The sequence below is a fragment of the Macrobrachium rosenbergii genome, chromosome 56, assembly GCF_040412425.1.
Source record: "Macrobrachium rosenbergii isolate ZJJX-2024 chromosome 56, ASM4041242v1, whole genome shotgun sequence".
In the NCBI taxonomy this organism is placed as follows: domain Eukaryota; kingdom Metazoa; phylum Arthropoda; class Malacostraca; order Decapoda; family Palaemonidae; genus Macrobrachium; species Macrobrachium rosenbergii.
In genome coordinates, this window is record NC_089796.1 from 1,079,969 (window position 1) to 1,098,781 (window position 18,813).

The 18,813-nt window shown below is 37.5% G+C and overlaps 1 protein-coding gene and 1 long non-coding RNA gene across 5 annotated transcripts in view; one reads left to right on the top strand and one right to left on the bottom strand.

Annotated features, from left to right (window-relative positions):
• The window catches only part of LOC136836452 (uncharacterized), a 68,644-nt gene that overhangs the window by 10,845 nt on the left and 38,986 nt on the right, over positions 1-18,813 (top strand). The gene's annotated exons all lie outside the window — the stretch shown is intronic.
• LOC136836427 (neurofilament medium polypeptide-like) overlaps positions 4,231-18,813 on the bottom strand; it is a 31,841-nt gene continuing 17,258 nt past the window's right edge. For all 3 annotated transcript variants that reach the window (XM_067100655.1, XM_067100656.1, XM_067100654.1), the window contains 5 exons: positions 13,324-13,561; positions 10,208-10,335; positions 7,445-8,939; positions 6,354-6,479; positions 4,231-5,443 (listed from right to left, as the gene is read on the bottom strand). In XM_067100655.1, the coding sequence (XP_066956756.1) occupies positions 4,919-5,443; positions 6,354-6,479; positions 7,445-8,939; positions 10,208-10,335; positions 13,324-13,560 (2,511 nt within the window). In that variant the 5' untranslated portion in view covers position 13,561 and the 3' untranslated portion in view covers positions 4,231-4,918. The remainder of the gene's footprint in view (positions 5,444-6,353; positions 6,480-7,444; positions 8,940-10,207; positions 10,336-13,323; positions 13,562-18,813) is intronic.

Here is an 18,813-nt window from a genome sequence, read left to right on the forward strand (position 1 = left end):
TGTTCACAGTAGGCGTTACTTAAGATTCTTTGCGCCGTCCCTCAGGCCTTTAGTTGCAACCCCTTTCATTTTTTTTTACAATACCTGCGTTCATTTTCTCTATCTTCCATCATACTTTCCACCCTCTTCTTATAATTATTTCAAGATTATTTTCAGCGCCGAATGACCTCATGAGTCCCAGCGCTCGTCCTTTGGCCTAAATGTTATATTCCAGTTCCAATTCCAGTTAACTGACCTACACAAGCGTCACTTACATTCAAATTCCAATTCACCTGATTGATGACATCTGCACAGGCGTTACTTACATTCCAATTCCAATTTATCTGAATTATTAATTAACCTACAGTGTCCCGTAGGGGGGGTAGGGCCGTCAGTGCACCTCACGGGGTGCACTGTAGGCATTACTGAAGGTTCTTTGCAGCGTGCCTTCGGCCCCTAGCTGCAACCCCTTTCGTTCATTTTACTGTACCTCCTTTCCACCCTCTCTTAACAGTTATTTCAAAGTGCAGCAGCGAAGTTTCCCTCCTGTTACACCTCTCAAACCTTTTACTGTCAATTTCCCTTCCAGCGCAGAATGACCACATAGTTCCCAGTGCTTGGCCCTTGGCGCAAACTCTGCAGTCCACTCCATTCCAGTAACCTATAGTGACATCTACGCATGCGTCACTACGCTTCGTAAACAATCCGTCCGGCCGGGCGAGTTCTCATCTTCTTCTTCCACCAGTGGCCGCCGCGTTCGTGCCCAACTGAACGCGCCGGGATAGATTAACTCGTTTGTAAGGGCCGAATAAAACGCAACTGCAGAGACATGCAGCCCAAAAGCTTTCGGTTTTTTGAGACTCGACGTAATGCCGCGTATATTTAGCTTTGCGTTGCGCCTGCTGTGAATTCTGCTGTTCTGGTGTTGCTTCTGCTGCTGCAACGCGCTGAATAGTCTTGTTTCATTATTCATTCATTTATGCAGCCGTTCATTCACTCCGGCGCGAATGTAATACAGACTCCGCCTGAAAAAAGCGAATCGGTTCCTAGGATCATATTTTGGGCGGTCGAGTGGATACTAGCTATTCTTTAGGTAGTTTTTAGATGATGCTTTTTCCGCGTTCGAGCGGGTCTTTTTTTTTCCACCGTAGGGGAGGGTGGGATAGTGGCGTCAGTGCATCTCATGCGGTGCACTGTAGGCATTACTTAAGGTTCTTTGCAGCAACCCCTTTCGTTCCTTTTACTGTACCTCCTTCCATATTCTCTTTCTTCCATCTTAAATAACAATTGATTCATAGTGCAACTGCTTTGAGGTTTTCCTCCTGTTACACCTTTCAAACCTTTTACTCCCAATTTCCATTTTAGCCCTGAATGACCTCATTGGTCCCAGTGCTTGGCCTTTGGCCTAAATTCTGTATTCACTTCGAGTGGATATCTGTTCTTTAAGATAATTTTTAAATAATACTTTTTCGTGTTTGAGTGGATGTCTATTCTTTAAATAATTTTTGAATACGTTTTCATGTTCCATTGACTCTATTCTTTAAGATAATTTTCCAATAATCCTTTCCCGTTCTCTTTTATGTATAGGATCATATATAAATAATTCTTCTAAATTCTTTTTTTTTTTTATTTTTTATTGCTCTATCTTTTATTTTCTTTCTAATAATGTTCAAAGTCCTTCTTCGTTCTTTTTTCCTTTTTTTTTTATTGATTTCCTCTTTTCTCCTTCCCCGTAATGTCTTCTTTTTTCATATTTTTTCAGTCATTTTCCTTTTTTAAGGGACAATCCAAACAAATAAAATTGCCGCAATCGAGTTTTCTGTACAGCCGCTACAGCGCATAATCAAGGCCACCGAAAATAGATCTATCTTTCGGTGGTGTCGGCATAATGCTCTGTGAGCCGCGGCCCATGAAACACTCAGCCGGCCGCGGTGGCCTGTGTTGTTGTGTTGCCAGAAGCACGATCTTGGCTAACTTTAACCTCAAATAAAAAAAAAAAAACTACTGAGGCTAGAGGGCTGCAATTTGGTATATTTGATTATTGGAAGATGGATGATCAACATACCAATTTGCAGCCCTCTAGCCTCAGTGGTTTTTAAGATCTGAGGGCGGACGGAAAAAAGTGCGGACAGAAAAAGTGCGGACGGACAGACAAAGCCGGCACAATAGTTTTCTTTGACAGAAAACTAGAAACAGAAAATAAACCCATATTAGGAAATTGGTCAGCATTATCCTACCGTGTTCCCGAAGAAACATTTTTTTACCTTTTGGGGGGGAAGGGAAATAACTTTTTTCCCAGTTTTGTTTTTTTTGGAAACGGGAAAAAAGTTATTTTCCTCATTTTTTGAAAGGGACTAAACTTTTTTTTTCTTCCATGGGGCATTGAACTACAATTCAAAAAATGAGAAATAAACCCATATTAGGAAATTGGTCAATATAACCCTAACCTATTCTCCCCTCAAAAAACGCTATTTACCTTTATTAACCCCGTTTTGAAAAGGGGGTAGAAAACTTTCCCACCCCTCCCCCCCTTTTTTTTTTTTTTTTAAGAGAAAGGGTGCAAGCCCGGAGATGGGAGACGGGGGCGGGGGTTGAGGGGGCGGGGGTCGGGGCGAGAGGAAGCGTTCGCTCCGTTTATTAACCCAAAATGTGCATCATGCATAATTCATGCAATTAACCGGACCCCATCCCCTGTTCCATCTCCCGACGGCGGAAATGACTCTGCCCAAATACTAAGCGAAAACTAACAGCACAGAGGGAGGGGGAGGGAGGGAGGGGGAAGAGAAAGGAAAGGTTGGGGGAAATATGGACTATGCGATTTTAGTGCAAAGAATATCCAGCCGCCTTTGTTCTGACTTCCCGAAAGGCTAATATATTTCAGGTTAGGGCCGTTTGCATGCGTCGGTTTCGGGTACGGGGAGAGAGAGAGAGAGAGAGAGAGAGAGAGAGAGAGAGAGAGAGAGAGAGAGAGACCTAGGGATTGATAGTAGCGAGAGAAAGGCAATTTTCTCCATTGACAACTTGAACTTCGCAACTCATGTTCCTTTACCTGTGGTTGTATGAGAGAGAGAGAGAGAGAGAGAGAGAGAGAGAGAGAGAGAGAGAGAGAGAGAGAGAGAGACCTAGGGATTGATAGTAGCGAGAGAAAGGCATTTTTCCCCATTTACAACTTGAACTTCACAACTCATGTTTTGTTACCTGTGGTTGTATGAGAGAGAGAGAGAGAGAGAGAGAGAGAGAGAGAGAGAGAGAGAGAGAGAGAGAGAGAGAGAGATGCTATTTTCCCCAGTAATAACTTGAACTTCATAACTCCTGTTCTGTTACCTGTGAACTTCGTAACTCATGTTCTATTACCTGTTGTTTTATGAGAGAGAGAGAGAGAGAGAGAGAGAGAGAGAGAGAGAGAGAGAGAGAGAGAGAGAGAGAGAGAGGGGCAATTTTCCCCATTATCAGCTCGAAGTTCATATATATTCAGCAGAGGATTCACAACGTGCATGCTGTTACCTATGGTTTTTGGAGAGAGAGAGAGAGAGAGAGAGAGAGAGAGAGAGAGAAAGAGAGAAGTAACTTTATAATTATTGACTTCAGGTTCTGAGATATTCAGAAGTTATACAGTTATGGGGATATAATATAGTCGACCTGTATTGATTTTCTACCTTTTCAATCGATAACATCATCTAACTAATCATACAACTGGCTCTGTTCTGTCCCTGATTATCTTGGGTTAGCATCAGCAGTGACTGAATGGATTGGGATGCTGTATTTGTATCGAGTCCCTTATCTTGCAATGCTGCAATCACATGCACTCTAAATAAGACAATGTGTTCATTAAGAAGTATCAGATGTTGTTATGGTAAGCTAGTCATGGTGGCTATATGAATGATTATTATTATTATTATTATTATTATTATTATTATTATTATTATTATTATTATTATTATTATTATTATTCAGAAGATAGACCCTATTCATGTGGAACAAGCCCACAGGGGCCATTGACTTGAAATTCAAGCTACAGAAGATAATAGGAAATGCAGAAAAAAGAAATAAATTATTATAAAAAATAAATTATAATGAATTTATGAGTAAATGGATGAGCCAGAATTTGTATAGTAGAATTCCAAAGGAAGATAAAAAGTTTGTAAACTTCGCTTTTTTTGTCTATAAAAAATATTTGATTTAACAACGTTCTCGCATTCTGAAAAGCATTGCGATTATTTTGTTCTGATTTCAGGGAAAGGAAAACCGCGAAATTGTTGTCCTTTTATTCTCGTACAGTCAAGTACAGTCAACTGTCTTGGTTGAAAGATGCCACCAAAATGCATCACAAAATATAAAATGCAAAAGAATTGTAGTACCCTTTTTAACTGTTTTTTTTTTATTTAACTGATTTTAGACTTGCAGTTATATACGTCACAAATCTGATATGCATTTTACTTTTAAACTGGGCTTGGTAATTGACCAATTTAGTATAATGGGTCTCAAGATTATTCATAAAGCCTCTCCAGTTGGTTCAGTAACCAGACGACTGACGGAAAGTTGGAACCTGAAAGATGGAATCTGACAAACTGAAGTCGTTTGTCAGATTTTGGTAACATGGCATCCGTCAGTATAGACACATTACCTTGGAACATCTTCATATCTCTTTGTTAGTTCTTTGCACATTTCTTTGAAACGTTCATTCATTTGAAACGTCCTCATATTTCTCAGAGAGAAGGAATCATCCTCCAGAAAGTAAACTTGATACATTTTCCTGTGTCTTCAACAAAAATGGTTGACTTTTGCATTGTTGAATCAGTGCAAAGTAAAAGTCAGCCATTTTGTTGGAGTACTATGGAAAATATACCAAATTTACAGACCCCTTTATAAGTTTGTGATCCTTGGGTAACTGCAAAGGAAAATATCTATAACCATTACTGATAACCATCATAAGATCAGTTTACAACCTCGGGCAGTCCAGAACAACTCCGCAGTCCTGGATGTAGATCGGAGTCGTGGCAGACACCCACACAGCCTCTTTCAAGATCGGCAGGCCCACAAAAACCCTGCCAAATGGACAGGCAAACTGTCTGTTGAGATCCTCCTCAGTGCAGATGTAGAACTGAGAGTCCATAGCTCTGTTCCCACCTGTGGCAGAGGTGATCAGACCCATTTCCATAGGCATGGAATACTTCCCCTGGTACTCCAGGTCGTCGATGAGAGCCTCCCCACCGCGGCCATCGTTGTACTCGTAGTCGCCACCCAAGAGCCGTTCTCCTGGTCCGTCCGCATTCATGACCTTGAAGAAGCGGCTGTTTCGCAGAGAGCGTCCTTTGTCGCCCAGGCACAGCAAGAGCATGTTGTTCGCTCTTCTGAGGTGGCCCCAGAGCTTGATGTAGACGCGTCCCAGCGTGTGGTCGTCCGAGCCAATGTCAAGGAACACCATTGGGTCCTTTGTTGGGATAATGGCGTGCAGGACATTAGACTGGAAAGAAAGTGTATCATCACTTGTTGGTTAATTGTAGAAGATAGTGTAATTGAATCTGAGTAGTTTTCATAAAAAAAAAACCTTTATAATAACTGCACATCAAACTCATGATAACAATATATGGGGAGTTACTTTGGTAAGAAATAATGATTCCAGTTATAAACTTAACATGTAACCCTCATAGCAGGTATGTTCTCTCATTCAGTGAAAGCAGATGGAACAAAATGTGGCTTCTTTTGAAATGACCATTTTGTTTAATTTGAATCATAGTCTCAAAATGACTTTCATCAAAGAAGCCTATGCATATATGCAATATTGACATGCATGTTAAGGCGACCCATCCGTAGGGTAAGAGAATCAAAATGTTAAACTGTATAAAATCATAAGATGTCACCATGGTATACAGTCGACCCCCGTTATTCGCAGGAGATGCGTACCACTAACCCCCATGAATAGCTAAAATCCGCGAATACTTAAACCCCTGTAAAAAGGCTTATAACCACCTATTTTGATAGTTCAAAACACACAAAAAAAACTCTAAAAATGCTTATACCTGAATATTTTAATAGTTTTATCACAAAAAGGGCATTTAGTCACGAAAGTGATATGAATATACAGCAATTTGTGAATATTGCTATACAAAAAATACCGCGAATAGGCGAATTTTCCGCGAATAACGTGTATATATGTTCCACAGAGAAGTCCATGAATAGGTGAAGCCTCGAATCTGGAGCCGTGAACAGGCTGGGGTCCTCTGTAATAGTGTTATGACTGCCAGTGGAGAAAGGTTCTATTAAGTTGTATTAGGTCACTTTGTTCAGATTGTCCTTACGTTTGCTGCCACTCTTACAACAGAATGTGTTCTACTTTAGTTGAGGATAGGGAAGTATTCAAATGACGGTCTTACCTTAACAATAATGTCATAGGGCAACTCTTGAAACTGGTGACAGTAAATGTGGAGACCCATTGATTCCCATGTAACCCTTGCCAGAAGGCCCCCAATGCCCTCGATGCATATTGTCAGGCTGGGCACCTGTAAGGGAAGGACATTTTTATTGAGTCAATGAATGATAGATCCAAGAAAGTGCATACACTTGGCAAATTAAAAGATTCTTATTTTTGAAGTAATGGTTGTACTAATGTGATTGTTACAGTGTATTGTCACTCTGTAGAGTACTATTTAGGGCTGACCTTTTGTTATTTGTTTAAAATTAATTGTTTAATCTTTTAAGTTTATAGATTATTTTCACGTAGTTAGTACATGCAGAAAATACAAGATTGGAATTTGATTCCAACCAATGATTATCGAAGGAACTTTGGTCACAGGAAAAATTTGATACGCTCCTCCCTGTCGTACAAAGATTTTAGTGATGGTTCTTGTTTATATAAACTTTTTTTTTTTTGCCTCAGGATTTTGTTTGAGAAAGAATGACTTTAGGTGTTATCTTTGTTTCACCACATTAGTTTTATACACACAACAAGGTTGCAGAGCAAGTTCTCCTATCACCATCCTGACTTTTAAGAGGAGATTAAGTAGTTTACTTCATGCCAGTCTCCTGGTTGTTAGGGAGCTTCCCTTTGTGTAATTCCTTTTGATATCTGCTCCATATGATATAGGATTAAGCCCTTTTATTTGTGTTAGGCAAGAATGCACTTACGAATGTCGATATACCTGGCCTTGATCTAATATTGGAGTATATTGTATGGTGATTTGTATGATTGAATTTGCTGAGAAATGTTTAGATTTTAGTGGAACTTTAATGCTGATTAAATAAAACTTAATCTAATATTCACAATGAACGATATTATGTATGCCACATAATTGAAGTTCAGAAGGTACGCAAAAGCTGTTTGACAGTAGATGTGGAAACTACTGACTTTTTAGTTGACAATAAAATGAAATCTGCTCTTATCCTGCTTACTCTGAGCCACTCCAGTTACAAACAAGCTTTTGTTATAAATTTTGATCTAGCATTGTCAATTTAATTTCACCTATACCTGCATGAGTTCTGTAGCTATTCTCTCCTTCTCTTCTGGTTCCATTTCAAACATGCCTTCACTGGACTTAGCAGGCGCCTTGGTGCTGCATGTTGCTCCCTCGGTTTCCGCAGGATTTACCTCTTCGCATGTCTGCGTTTCTGCTTCCTTGTGTTTGACTTGTACTTCCTCGTTGGCTTTGCTTTTGTGCGTCTCCAAGTCTAGCCCTTTGATGTTTTCAGATTCAGTGTCTTTGTTGGTGTCGTCATCTGGGTTTTCGAGTTTCTTTGAGAGGTCCATAGTTTGTGCTCTTTTCAATGCGTTTCTTGCTAGTCTACCTCTCGGTTTCTTGGTTGGAGACGACAACGCTTTCTTCTCGACTTTGTCTTCCTTCTTTGAATCAGCATCTGTCGCTGATGCTGCGCTAGCATCTGTAGAGTCTGTTTTTGTTTTGTCTGTTATTTGAGTGGCTGCTGGTTCACTTGTGTCCTTGTCCTTATTTGAGTCACCCACAGTGCCCTCATCAGGCTGGGCAGATTTTGTGCTGTTGTCTGTTGCGTCGCTTCCATCTGTTTTGTTATCTTTGGACTGGTCGTCCTGTGTCGTCTCATCTTTTGACTTCTCATCTTTTGCTGTGTCGTCTGTGCCTTTCTCTGTCTCTTCTTTTTCATCAGAGTCTTTCTTAGCCTTTGGGCGAGTTTCCCTCTCAGGAGTGATGGAAGGCTCTCTTGGTGTGGGCTCCCATGGCCTCGATCTTCTCTGCCACGGTTTAAGACCCTTCAAGGTGGCCTCATAAGCTTCTCGACTGGTTGTCGGTGTGGGGGTCTTCTCGTCTTCTGCCTTCTTCTCTTTATTACTGTCAGCCTTATCCTTTTTGGTGCCGACTTTCTCCTTTGATTCCTGCTTTGCCTGCTCGGCTGCTGCCGTGGCGGCAGCCAGCCTTTCTTTGAGCCTCTGAATCTTTTTCCTTTTTCTTATTTCTTCCTCTGTGAGAATCTCCTCCTCTTCTTCTTCTTCGGAATCTTTTTCTTTCTCATCGTCAGCTTTCTCACTTTCGTTTGTACCATTTTCACTTGCTGCCTCATCATTCTGATCAGTTGCATTGTCCGCCTTTTCAGCCTCTTCCTTTTTATCGTTTGTGTCGTCTTTTGTAGATTCAGTTGCTGGGCCTTGCGTCTCAGACTCCTCAGTAGTTGCTTTGGTCAGTGCTTGATTTTTTATAACTAATGGGCCCAGTTTAAGGTTAACATCCTGCAGGTTCCATTTCAGTCCCAAGAACTTGGCTGATTCTGAGAGCGACCGTGTGGGACCAATGCCCTCGACAATCTTCACACCCTTCATGAGTTCTCTCGCTTCCTCCATATCTTTCCTGAGGACTGTGATGGTCCGTAGGGCATCATTGATCATCTTTGTACTCTGAAAGATCCTCCCAAAGAATTGTCTCTCCCTCCCATCAAGAGCTTCCATGAACTTGTTGGTGATGTGTGTCACGCTCTCCTTCATCTCAGTTACGTACCTAGAGAGATATTGTCATATCACATGAGGGTTGGTTAATCTAATGACACTTGATTTGTATTAGTACCTTATATGATTAGCTTGATTTGTATACCTTATATTATTAGCTAAAAAAAATACCAAATTATGCTTAATATTTTTTTATGAGTTGAAGTGCAAGTTAATAAACTTTAAGATTCAGTTTTTTCAAGTGAATGAGAATGGAGTGTCATGGAAAATTATTTTTAGAGGGCTTTGATTGTCAGGAGTGTCTGATTTCAAAAAAAGGAATACTCATGACTATAATTTGGAAAAAGTGGTACAGGAAAGTTACATAGATTGAATACGAGTCGAAAAGGTAACTTCATGAATGTAATGGTGGAAGAGCAGTGACTGGATTTTTATAGAATCATTGAGCAGGATAATCGGGGTAGAACCTTAAGTAGTAGAACTAGGTTTAATTGGATAGGGAGGGTTTTGAATGTGGCCTCAAATGTAAATAAAACAGAAGCGACATTAGCATATGGGGAGGAAATTGATTACAAATTTATGTAAATGAAAGACTAAACTGGGATGATATGATGAGGAGTAAGTAGGGGGTTATTTGTAGATTGAGGTGCGTAGGAGGGAGTAAGAAAAAAATGGCTTGGCTAGTAGTTTGTTTAGGTTGAGCCGGCCTTGGGGCTTGGTGGCCCAGGGAATAGGAGACTAAGTGTGGGGCTCAGGACTCCTTCTGACCAGCCAAGACAAGTACCTTGGATAGTGAAGTGCAAGGTTTATTGAAGAAACGAAGTATATTTTGTGATCTGCAGTCACAAGAAAGGAAAAGAGAATAGTGTGCAGGTATTCAGGAGGTTGGATAGTGTGGTCCAGGTAAAAGTGGGAGATAAAACTGAGAGTAATAAGAAGTTAGGAGTGAATTTGAACAGGTATTTGAGGAAGAAAAGCAAGTTTCAGTCAAAGGAAGTAATTGCACAAAGGAAGGTCAGATCTTGGTCACAAATCCCCTTAGGAATTATGGTCAGTGTACTCAGCTATTTTAGTATATCCAGTTAAGAAGTTTTAAGTTATATTTTTTAAATTAAGTTATTATGTTTATAAGAACAAAACTTTCGTGACAGCCCAGTGAAAATGAAGACACTTGAAAGCATGCCTTCGTTGAACTAATAATAGCAGTGGAAGTTGCCTTACTAGGAACAATCCCATCCAGTCAACCCAACTAGAACTCTATTGAAATGCTCAGAGAGAAAAGTTACGACGCTGGCTTTACAGACTTCCCCCAAAACTTACGCCGTCGATTTGATGACGCAATGCGAGGTCATGGGATGATCCTCGAAGAGGCACTCGCCACAGGCAGGTATGTTACACGTCTTGCACCAGAAGGACAGCTTCACCCCGTGTTCTTGACACGTTTCTTGCTGTGGGGAACAACAACAGAGAGTTCATTAATAGCTGCCGTTTACTATTCGGGACGCATTTTCCTGAGAGGTAACCGAGTACCGGGACCTTTCCCTGAAGAAAGCTGGATGCCATATCTTAAAAACTAACCATAGAATTTTCTTGAAAACAATCTCATTTATGATTCCCACACCCAAATTACTTCAGAGGTACCAATCTAACTTAACCCAACCTAACCTAACCTACCCTAACCTAACCTAGGGGCATGGCAAAAAAACCAGGGCTGGTGCAATACTAGCATACATCTCAGGAACTTGCATTCGGGACTTGGACGTGTTCATGAGTACCATTTCACCTAGGGTTTTCTGTTTCTCTTGTTCCAGTGTGTTACGTTCAGTTGCTTCATCTGCTAATGCTATTTTCTTCTTGGTTTCTCTGTAGTCTTGTGCGGTTCTCGTGTTCGCGTTCATTTTCTGTATTGTTTTATCTATACTTTAGTGTTATTTGGTTTTGTTTTATATACACTGTTATTGCTATTTACGTCTTTCCATCTTGTAATGTTTTTCCATGGACACGTGATTATTGTTTCACCTTGGTTTTCTATCTCTCTTGTGTTGTTTCTTTGTGTTCATATTCATTTTGTTTATTATTTTATATGTATATTATTATTGTTATTCCCTTCTTTCATGTTTCTCATGTTTTCACATGAGGGCATTCAAATCCTTGCAGTGTTTTGCACGTTAACAAATCTGTGAAAGTTTTGCATGTTAAGGTGCTTCAGGCTTCTCTTTTATAATTATTGGTTCATTTGGAATAATAATAATAATAATAATAATAATAATAATAATAATAATAATAATAATAATAGAAACTCGTGGCATTAGTAATGTAGAGTGTTTGAATAGTTTCCATCAAAGCCAAAATATATAATATAGTATATTCTCAGTAGTTGTAATGCAGAAACAACTGTGAATTATAATAGATATGAGTTATGTGTAATCATAAACATTATTGTGTTTTGGCATTCTGGTAGCTGTGAATGAGTGAATACAAAATTTATTTGTTAATCCAAAATTGCGCTCGACAGCGTTGCAATATAATTCGAATTCATTCCTCTACTGTAGTTGTGAACCTAATTATATGAACAAAATTCATAGTAAAAAGTACCAGGAACAACCTGTTTTCAGGAAAAATAATAGGCAGTTCCACTTACCGGCAGCATCAGTTAACAGCATATTGGTGTTACGGCGCTTTTCTAGCGACGCCATTAACTGGGTTTTTGGCGCCGGTAAGCGATTTTCGGCGCCGGTAAGCGGTTTGTCAGCGTCGATATCCGGTTAGCGGCGCCGTTAAGCGGTTTATCAGTGCTATTGTCCTGTTTTTTTTTTTCGGTTTTTTCATGGTAGGTTTATTAGTATTTAGTTTCACGAAACTGATAGTTGTTAAAGTAATAGGCACCTTTTGGTGGATTAGAAGATACAATATAAAAAGTATAATTTCATCGGCACATGACGAGTTACTAGCTTGAAGAAGCAGGAAACTTAAGCGAAAATAATAAGAAAGAAGTACAAACCTCTTGTAGTGTAAACCAAAATAATTAGAACTTCCTGCACTATAAACCAAAGTGATTAGAACCTCCTGCTATAAACCAAAGTAATTAAAACCTCCTTCACTATAAACCAAAATAATTGGAACCTTCTGCACTATAAACCAAAATAAATTATACAAAGCATTATTAAGTTTACCCTTTGGTTCATTTGGTATCAGTCAAAACAAAAATAAATGAAGCCTGTTTGTGCTTTTTACGGTTCTGCTGACATGAGCTGAAATAAACATTGAAGCTAATGTTAGATGATGTTATTCTTGCACTTACCCAAAATCTACCTTGCAGTGATGTTCCTGCACCTGCGGAAACAGCTTTGATGAATACAGTTTGTCGAACATTGGTAATACCATTTGATAATACTATTTCTACACTGGTTTGATCCAAGAACTGAACAAGAGAGATCGATTTCTGAAAAGTTGGGAAAGGGAAGTTATGGAGGAAGAGAAAACGGACAGTGTTTGGATTTGTCAGGTTCTGAAAGGGGAAGGAAGGTTAAGCTGGAATAGAGATTTTGAAACTGTCAGTTTCAATTAGTGGCTAAGAGAGGTCTGGTCTGTTTTAAGTAGTAGAGACAGTGTTTACATTTGTCTGGTTCAGAAACTGGGAAAGGCGGGTGTAACTAATAGTGGCTAAGAGGTCTTGTATGTTTTAAGTAGTAGAGACAGTGTTTACATTTGTCTGGTTCAGAAACTGGGAAAGGCAGGCGTAACTAGGAAAGGAGACTTTTTTTTGTTTTACTTTTGCATTTGTTAGTGTCAATTATTGGCTAAGAGAGGTCTATTTTAGGTAGGGAAATGCTATTTTTATATCTGACAGGTCCAAAAACAGAAGAGTGGCAGTATTTACTTAGGAGGAGCAAGTTGTTGCATCTTTAGGTCCGAAAGCTCGCTGAGATAGTTCTCTTTGAAGTAGGAAAAGTGGGTTTCAGATCCTCAGAGAAATTGATGTTAAGCTGGAGGAAAAAATATTTGCATCTGTCGTGCCCAACACTTAGTAAGATTTTTAGTGGGAAGTGTCGATTTGGTTAATTTAGCCTATGTCAGGTCCATGTACAGAGCATGAAGGGCCGATTCTGAGTAGGAATATCTATTTTTCATCTGTGAACTCTGAAACCTTATAAGAACTTGCATGTCAAAGGCTCTGTACATGGAATGACCCACAGTAATGATTCTACAAAACAGATCTTGTCATTATAGCCTTTGTCAGGCCCCTGTACTGAGCCTTAGGGGCCGATTTTGTGTAGAAAATTCGAATTTTCATCTGTGAAGTCTGAAGCCTGTAGGAAATTCGGTGCCAAAGGCTATGTATGAACTGACCTATAACAATGTTTATACAAAACAGGCACACACAGACATCCCCAAGAAAATAAAGCAGAAAAGAAGAAAGTACCTCAGTCACCCACCTTAGTAACTTGCTGCGCCAACGAAATGGCCAGGAGACTGAACTCTGTAGGCAGGTTATCAGCCCCCTCAACCCTCTGGTCCATGCGACAGCTGGGGCATATAATGTTGCCCTTCTGCACCAGGAACGAGATGCAGGGTCTGCAGAAGGAGTGGCCGCATCTTGGCAGGAGGACTGGCTGCCTGTGCTTCTCGTGGTAGGATTCGCAGCACACAGAGCAGGAGAGCAGGTCGTCCATGCTGAAAAGGGTGTAGAAATGATTTAGAGTGCTCTAGAAATGTTATTATTATTATTCAGAAAATAACCATATGCATATGGAACAAGCCCACCACAGGGACCATTGACTTGAAGTTCAAGCTTCTAAAGAATATTGTTATTATTATTATTATTATTATTATTATTATTATTATTATTATTATTATTATTATTATTATTATTATTATTATACAGGAGATGAACCCTGTTCATATGGAACAAGCCCACAGGGGCCATTGACTTGAAATTCAAGCTTCCAAAGGTTATTATTATTATTATTATTATTATTATTATTATTATTATTATTATTATTATTATTATTATTATTATTATTATACAGGAGATGAACCCCGTTCATATGGAACAAGCCCACCAAAGGGGCCATTGACTTGAAATTCAAGCTTCCAAAGGTTATTATTATTATTATTATTATTATTATTATTATTATTATTATTATTATTATTATTATTATTATTATTATTATTATACAGGAGATGAACCCCGTTCATATGGAACAAGCCCACCAAAGGGGCCATTGACTTGAAATTCAAGCTTCCAAAGAATATTAAGGTGTTCATTAGGAAGAAGAGGAGGTAAAGGAAAATAAAGAAGAGATCTCGCTTATTAAAAAATAAAAAAAAATTAAATTAATAAATAGATAAAAGTGTATTCAAATGCAAGGAGGATACTGTTAGGGTAGCATTGCATTGGGTCTTCGCTTGAACTTCTGAAGTTCCACTTGCAAGACGTCCTCAGGGAGACTGTTCCACAGTCCAACGGTGTGAGGAATAAAGGACCTGTGGAACTGAGGATATTGAAGTTCTGGTTGTCAACAAGGGTTTAGAGACGAGATTAACGTCCCCTTGCCCTCCCTACAGTCAACTAACTGTCATGTACAGAATTTACTGGTCAGGTCAACAGAGAGGCACTGACTTGTGCAGAACGTGTATATCATCAACTTGAGTCAGGAATCGAACCTGTCTTCCCTAGCTAGAATATTTAGTCAGGGTTGAATTAGTATTAACCGAAATATTTGAGGTTTTTGTGTCAATGTTGTTTTGTGGGGTTTTAAATTGTTACATATATATATATATATATATATATATATATATATATATATATATATATATATATATATATGTATATATGTTAATATATATGCATATATATATTATATAATATATAATATATATATATATATTTATATATATATATATATATATATATATATATATATATATATATATATATATATATATATATATATATATATATATAAAAACATTAGGCTGCAAATATCATTTAATACCCAACTCGCTCTGCCTCTTAAATATTACCAAAGCAGAATAAATTATAACAGATAAGTGGTTCGTCACCTAGGAGACTGAACCCCTGACATAATATACATACGCACAAACTCACAAACCATTATTTCGTATGAATGACGGTTTGTACAGTGCGAGAATCATCATCCCTAGAGAAGGGAATGACGCCCAAGGCCAATTAAGAAGGGCAAGACCGAGAATGTCTCCCCCGATGCCAAGTTTGTCTAGAGGTGTGGGTATTTTTCGTGTTCCTTCTAACACTCCCCCCACCCCGCCGCCACGTTTGTTTTGCTGTTCACAGATGTCACTTGGTGAGGTCCCCTGGGATGGTGCACTTGTAGCGACATTCTCTCTCTCTCTCTCTCTCCCTGTATATATATATATATATATATATATATATATATATATATATATATATATATATATATATATATATATATATATATATATATATATATATATATATATATATATATATATATGTATATATATATATATATATATATGTATTGAAGTTAGTTTAGCTAGTGTTGTTATTATAAGGACTCTCTCTCTCTCTGTATATATATATATATATATATATATATATATATATATATATATGTATATATATATACATATATATGTATTGAATATATATATATATATATATATATATATATATATATATATATATATATATATATATATATAGAAATCATCAACACACAATCACGTGTGGAACAGAAATAAATTTCTGACTCACGTCGGGATCGAACCCAGGTCTCTCAGGTGGAAAGCAAGGGCGTTATCCACTGGGCCACACAGAAGGGATAATTCGAATGAAATGTTGTCTATTGGGTCATTGCTGAGTCGGGAAGTTGGGGAAAACTCGCTGGTATGCAAGCAGTTAGCTTGCCCAGGTAATTCCTTGGGTGCATTTGCTCTCAGGTTCCAACTTCTTTTAGACTTGTGTGGCCCAGTGGATAACGCCCTTGCTTTCCACCTGAGAGACCTGGGTTCGATCCTGACGTGAGTCAGAAATTTATATATATATATATATATATATATATATATATATTGAACTTGGTTTAGCTACAGTCTTCGTATTATAAGGACTTAATAGTATAGATCCTCTCTCTCTCTCTCTCTCTCTCTCTCTCTCTCTCTCTCTCTCTCTGCTCAGTGAAAAATATTACGAATTCTACAGTAATATGACTGCAGGAATCCCAATTTTCCAAAACCAAGGCTGTGAAGAATTCTAATAATATAAATTGAAAGCTTCTTACGTCAGATTGTTACTATACCTAAATTCTTGATCAATATCCCATAATTATTGTTCATATTTTATGAATAAAGAAAGATACTGTCTTGTCACGCTATCATTTGTAGATTTTTGTATCAGATAATTAAAAATTTCTCTCTGAGCGTTCGTCTTCTGTGCATTATTTTCAAAAATGGCGCTGCACTCTGTTGCGTACCAAAATCCCCGTTTGTACCACATTGCATTTTAGGTCAGGTCGTAAACGCTGGAATTCGGAAGTGTTTGCCAATGGGTCCTGTTTCTTTTTGTGGAGGTGTTGAGTAATGGTTACGGTTGTATGTGTATGTATGTATGTGTGTATGTATATATATATATATATATATATATATATTTATTTATCTATATACACATATATAAATATATATATATATTATATATATATATATATATATATATATATATATATATATATATATAGTATATATATAATATACATGCTAAGAGACTTTTATAAATGAATAATTATGTATAATTACTGGTAAAAATGCATAATACTTACCATGTTTGCAAAGTGTGTTAAATGTAAGCCATCTTTTTTTACCTATGCTAATTTACACGCCTGTTTTTAATGTATATTTACCTGCCATTGTGCATATTGAGGAATTACACTCACCTCAAGTATTTGCCTAATGTAATGTTTCAGGATATTGTTTGTACTTAGAAGCTTACGATTAAGACACATGAGAGAAAAATAAAAGTACGTGGTGTTTTAAAAACATGAATAAATTTCAAGTAATGTTGATGTATTTATCAGCCATAAAAGGACCTCGTTGTTGTGTATTTTGTGAAAAGGTTTAAAGGACGTGCAATCGTTTTCTCTTAAAATGATTCATGTTCAGATTTTCGTTCAACTTTAGCATACATTTGATTTTATACTTTCTTTTATTTATGTATTTTCTTATTTATTTAGTTATTTTATTTAGCCATTTATTTAATTATTGATTTATTTATTTTTGCTCTAGACCTGACTGAGAGAGAGAGAGAGAGAGAGAGAGAGAGAGAGAGAGAGAGAGAGAGAGAGAGAGAGAGAGAGAGAGAGAGAGCGTGTACAAAATCAAATTATAGGTAGCGTTAAAAATGTAAAGGAATTCGGATGAGAATTGCCAAACTCCAAGGCTTTATTATTTTTATTTTTTCTCTCAATGAGGCCCTAAGACCTTGTACCTTGTTTATGTAAGGTCTTTCATACATTTGTCTGTTTATTCATTAATATATGTAAATCGATCACGTAGCATACATTACATGCTTGTTGCGACCAGTTTCTCCACTGATTATTTTCATAACAGCTAGTTGTCGTTAACCTTTATTTTAAATTCTCTTTATTTAATCTCAAAGTAAACCAGAGAATTTTCAGGACAACGAGACCATTTGTTTTTGCCAAACATAAATAAAGGAACAACGTTTGAATTTCTCAAGTAAAATATATATTTTCTGAAGTAGAAAATATATATTTTTAGAAATTCAAACTCTCTCAAAGTAAAGCATACGTACACTATGCTACCTTGTCCTGTATATTGCTATTTAAAGCCGCCACCGGCCACACCAGAGATCAAGTGTTCTTAATATTCTCTAATCTGACATCTGTCACTGACAGGAGCGTCTAATGTGTTCTGCCTTTGAACCATTTATTAAAGCATTTGATACATTCAGAGGACTGGCAGTCCATTTCCTATACGCCATTTAGAGCTAAATATAATGTTAGCGTTTTCTTTAAGTGTGATACAGAGAGAACGGAAGAATATTTTATGGTAGACTATGATAGAATTAAATTTTTTTCTCAATGTCGCAGATATGAGATTATTTATAGGATAGCTGTAAAGTACTACTTATTGTGTATTTCAGACGATCATTATTCCGTTATTTGCTTTTTATTTTATACGTGACGATGAAAGAGTTTGTTTACATTAGCAAAATAGAAGCTATCCGACCGTTGCAAAACATAGGCGTATTGACATGCGTGCACACTTATATTTTGCATACTAAATTAAGCAAATTAACCTATTCATACACTAAACGCCGTTATATCTTAATCAGTAAAAAGCAGATTTCTTACATAATGTCTCCCAATTTAGATAATTCACTAAACAACCCACAATGTCTCAGTGGGAGGAATTTAAACAATTTGGCACCTTGAGTCGAGTAGCCCAGACGATCTTAGACCTAACTTCTTGATTAACCTGGTGTGGGACTTCTTGTAGTGAAGGTCGACCTTTGGGAAGCCATTTGTTAAAGTTTATTAGATAGATTTAAAGAGTTTTTTTTATTTTATGTTATTTAGAAATCTATTTTTAGGTTAGTTTCTTCTTTACTTTTTTAGTATGTCATTTTGTTGTAAGTAAGGGTGGTTTCAGTGTAGGCCTATGTCATATTGAAGGAATCTGACGTGGGTGAGGTTTTAAACTGATGGATTGCTGATCTCTCTCTCTCTCTCTCTCTCTCTCTCTCTCTCTCTCTCTCTCTCTCTCTCTCTCTCTCTCTCTCTATATATATATATATATATATATATATATATATATATATATATATATATATATATATATATATATATACATGAGTGTGTGTGTGAGTGTGTGAATGTATGCTTGTATATATGGAGATAAAGCAACCT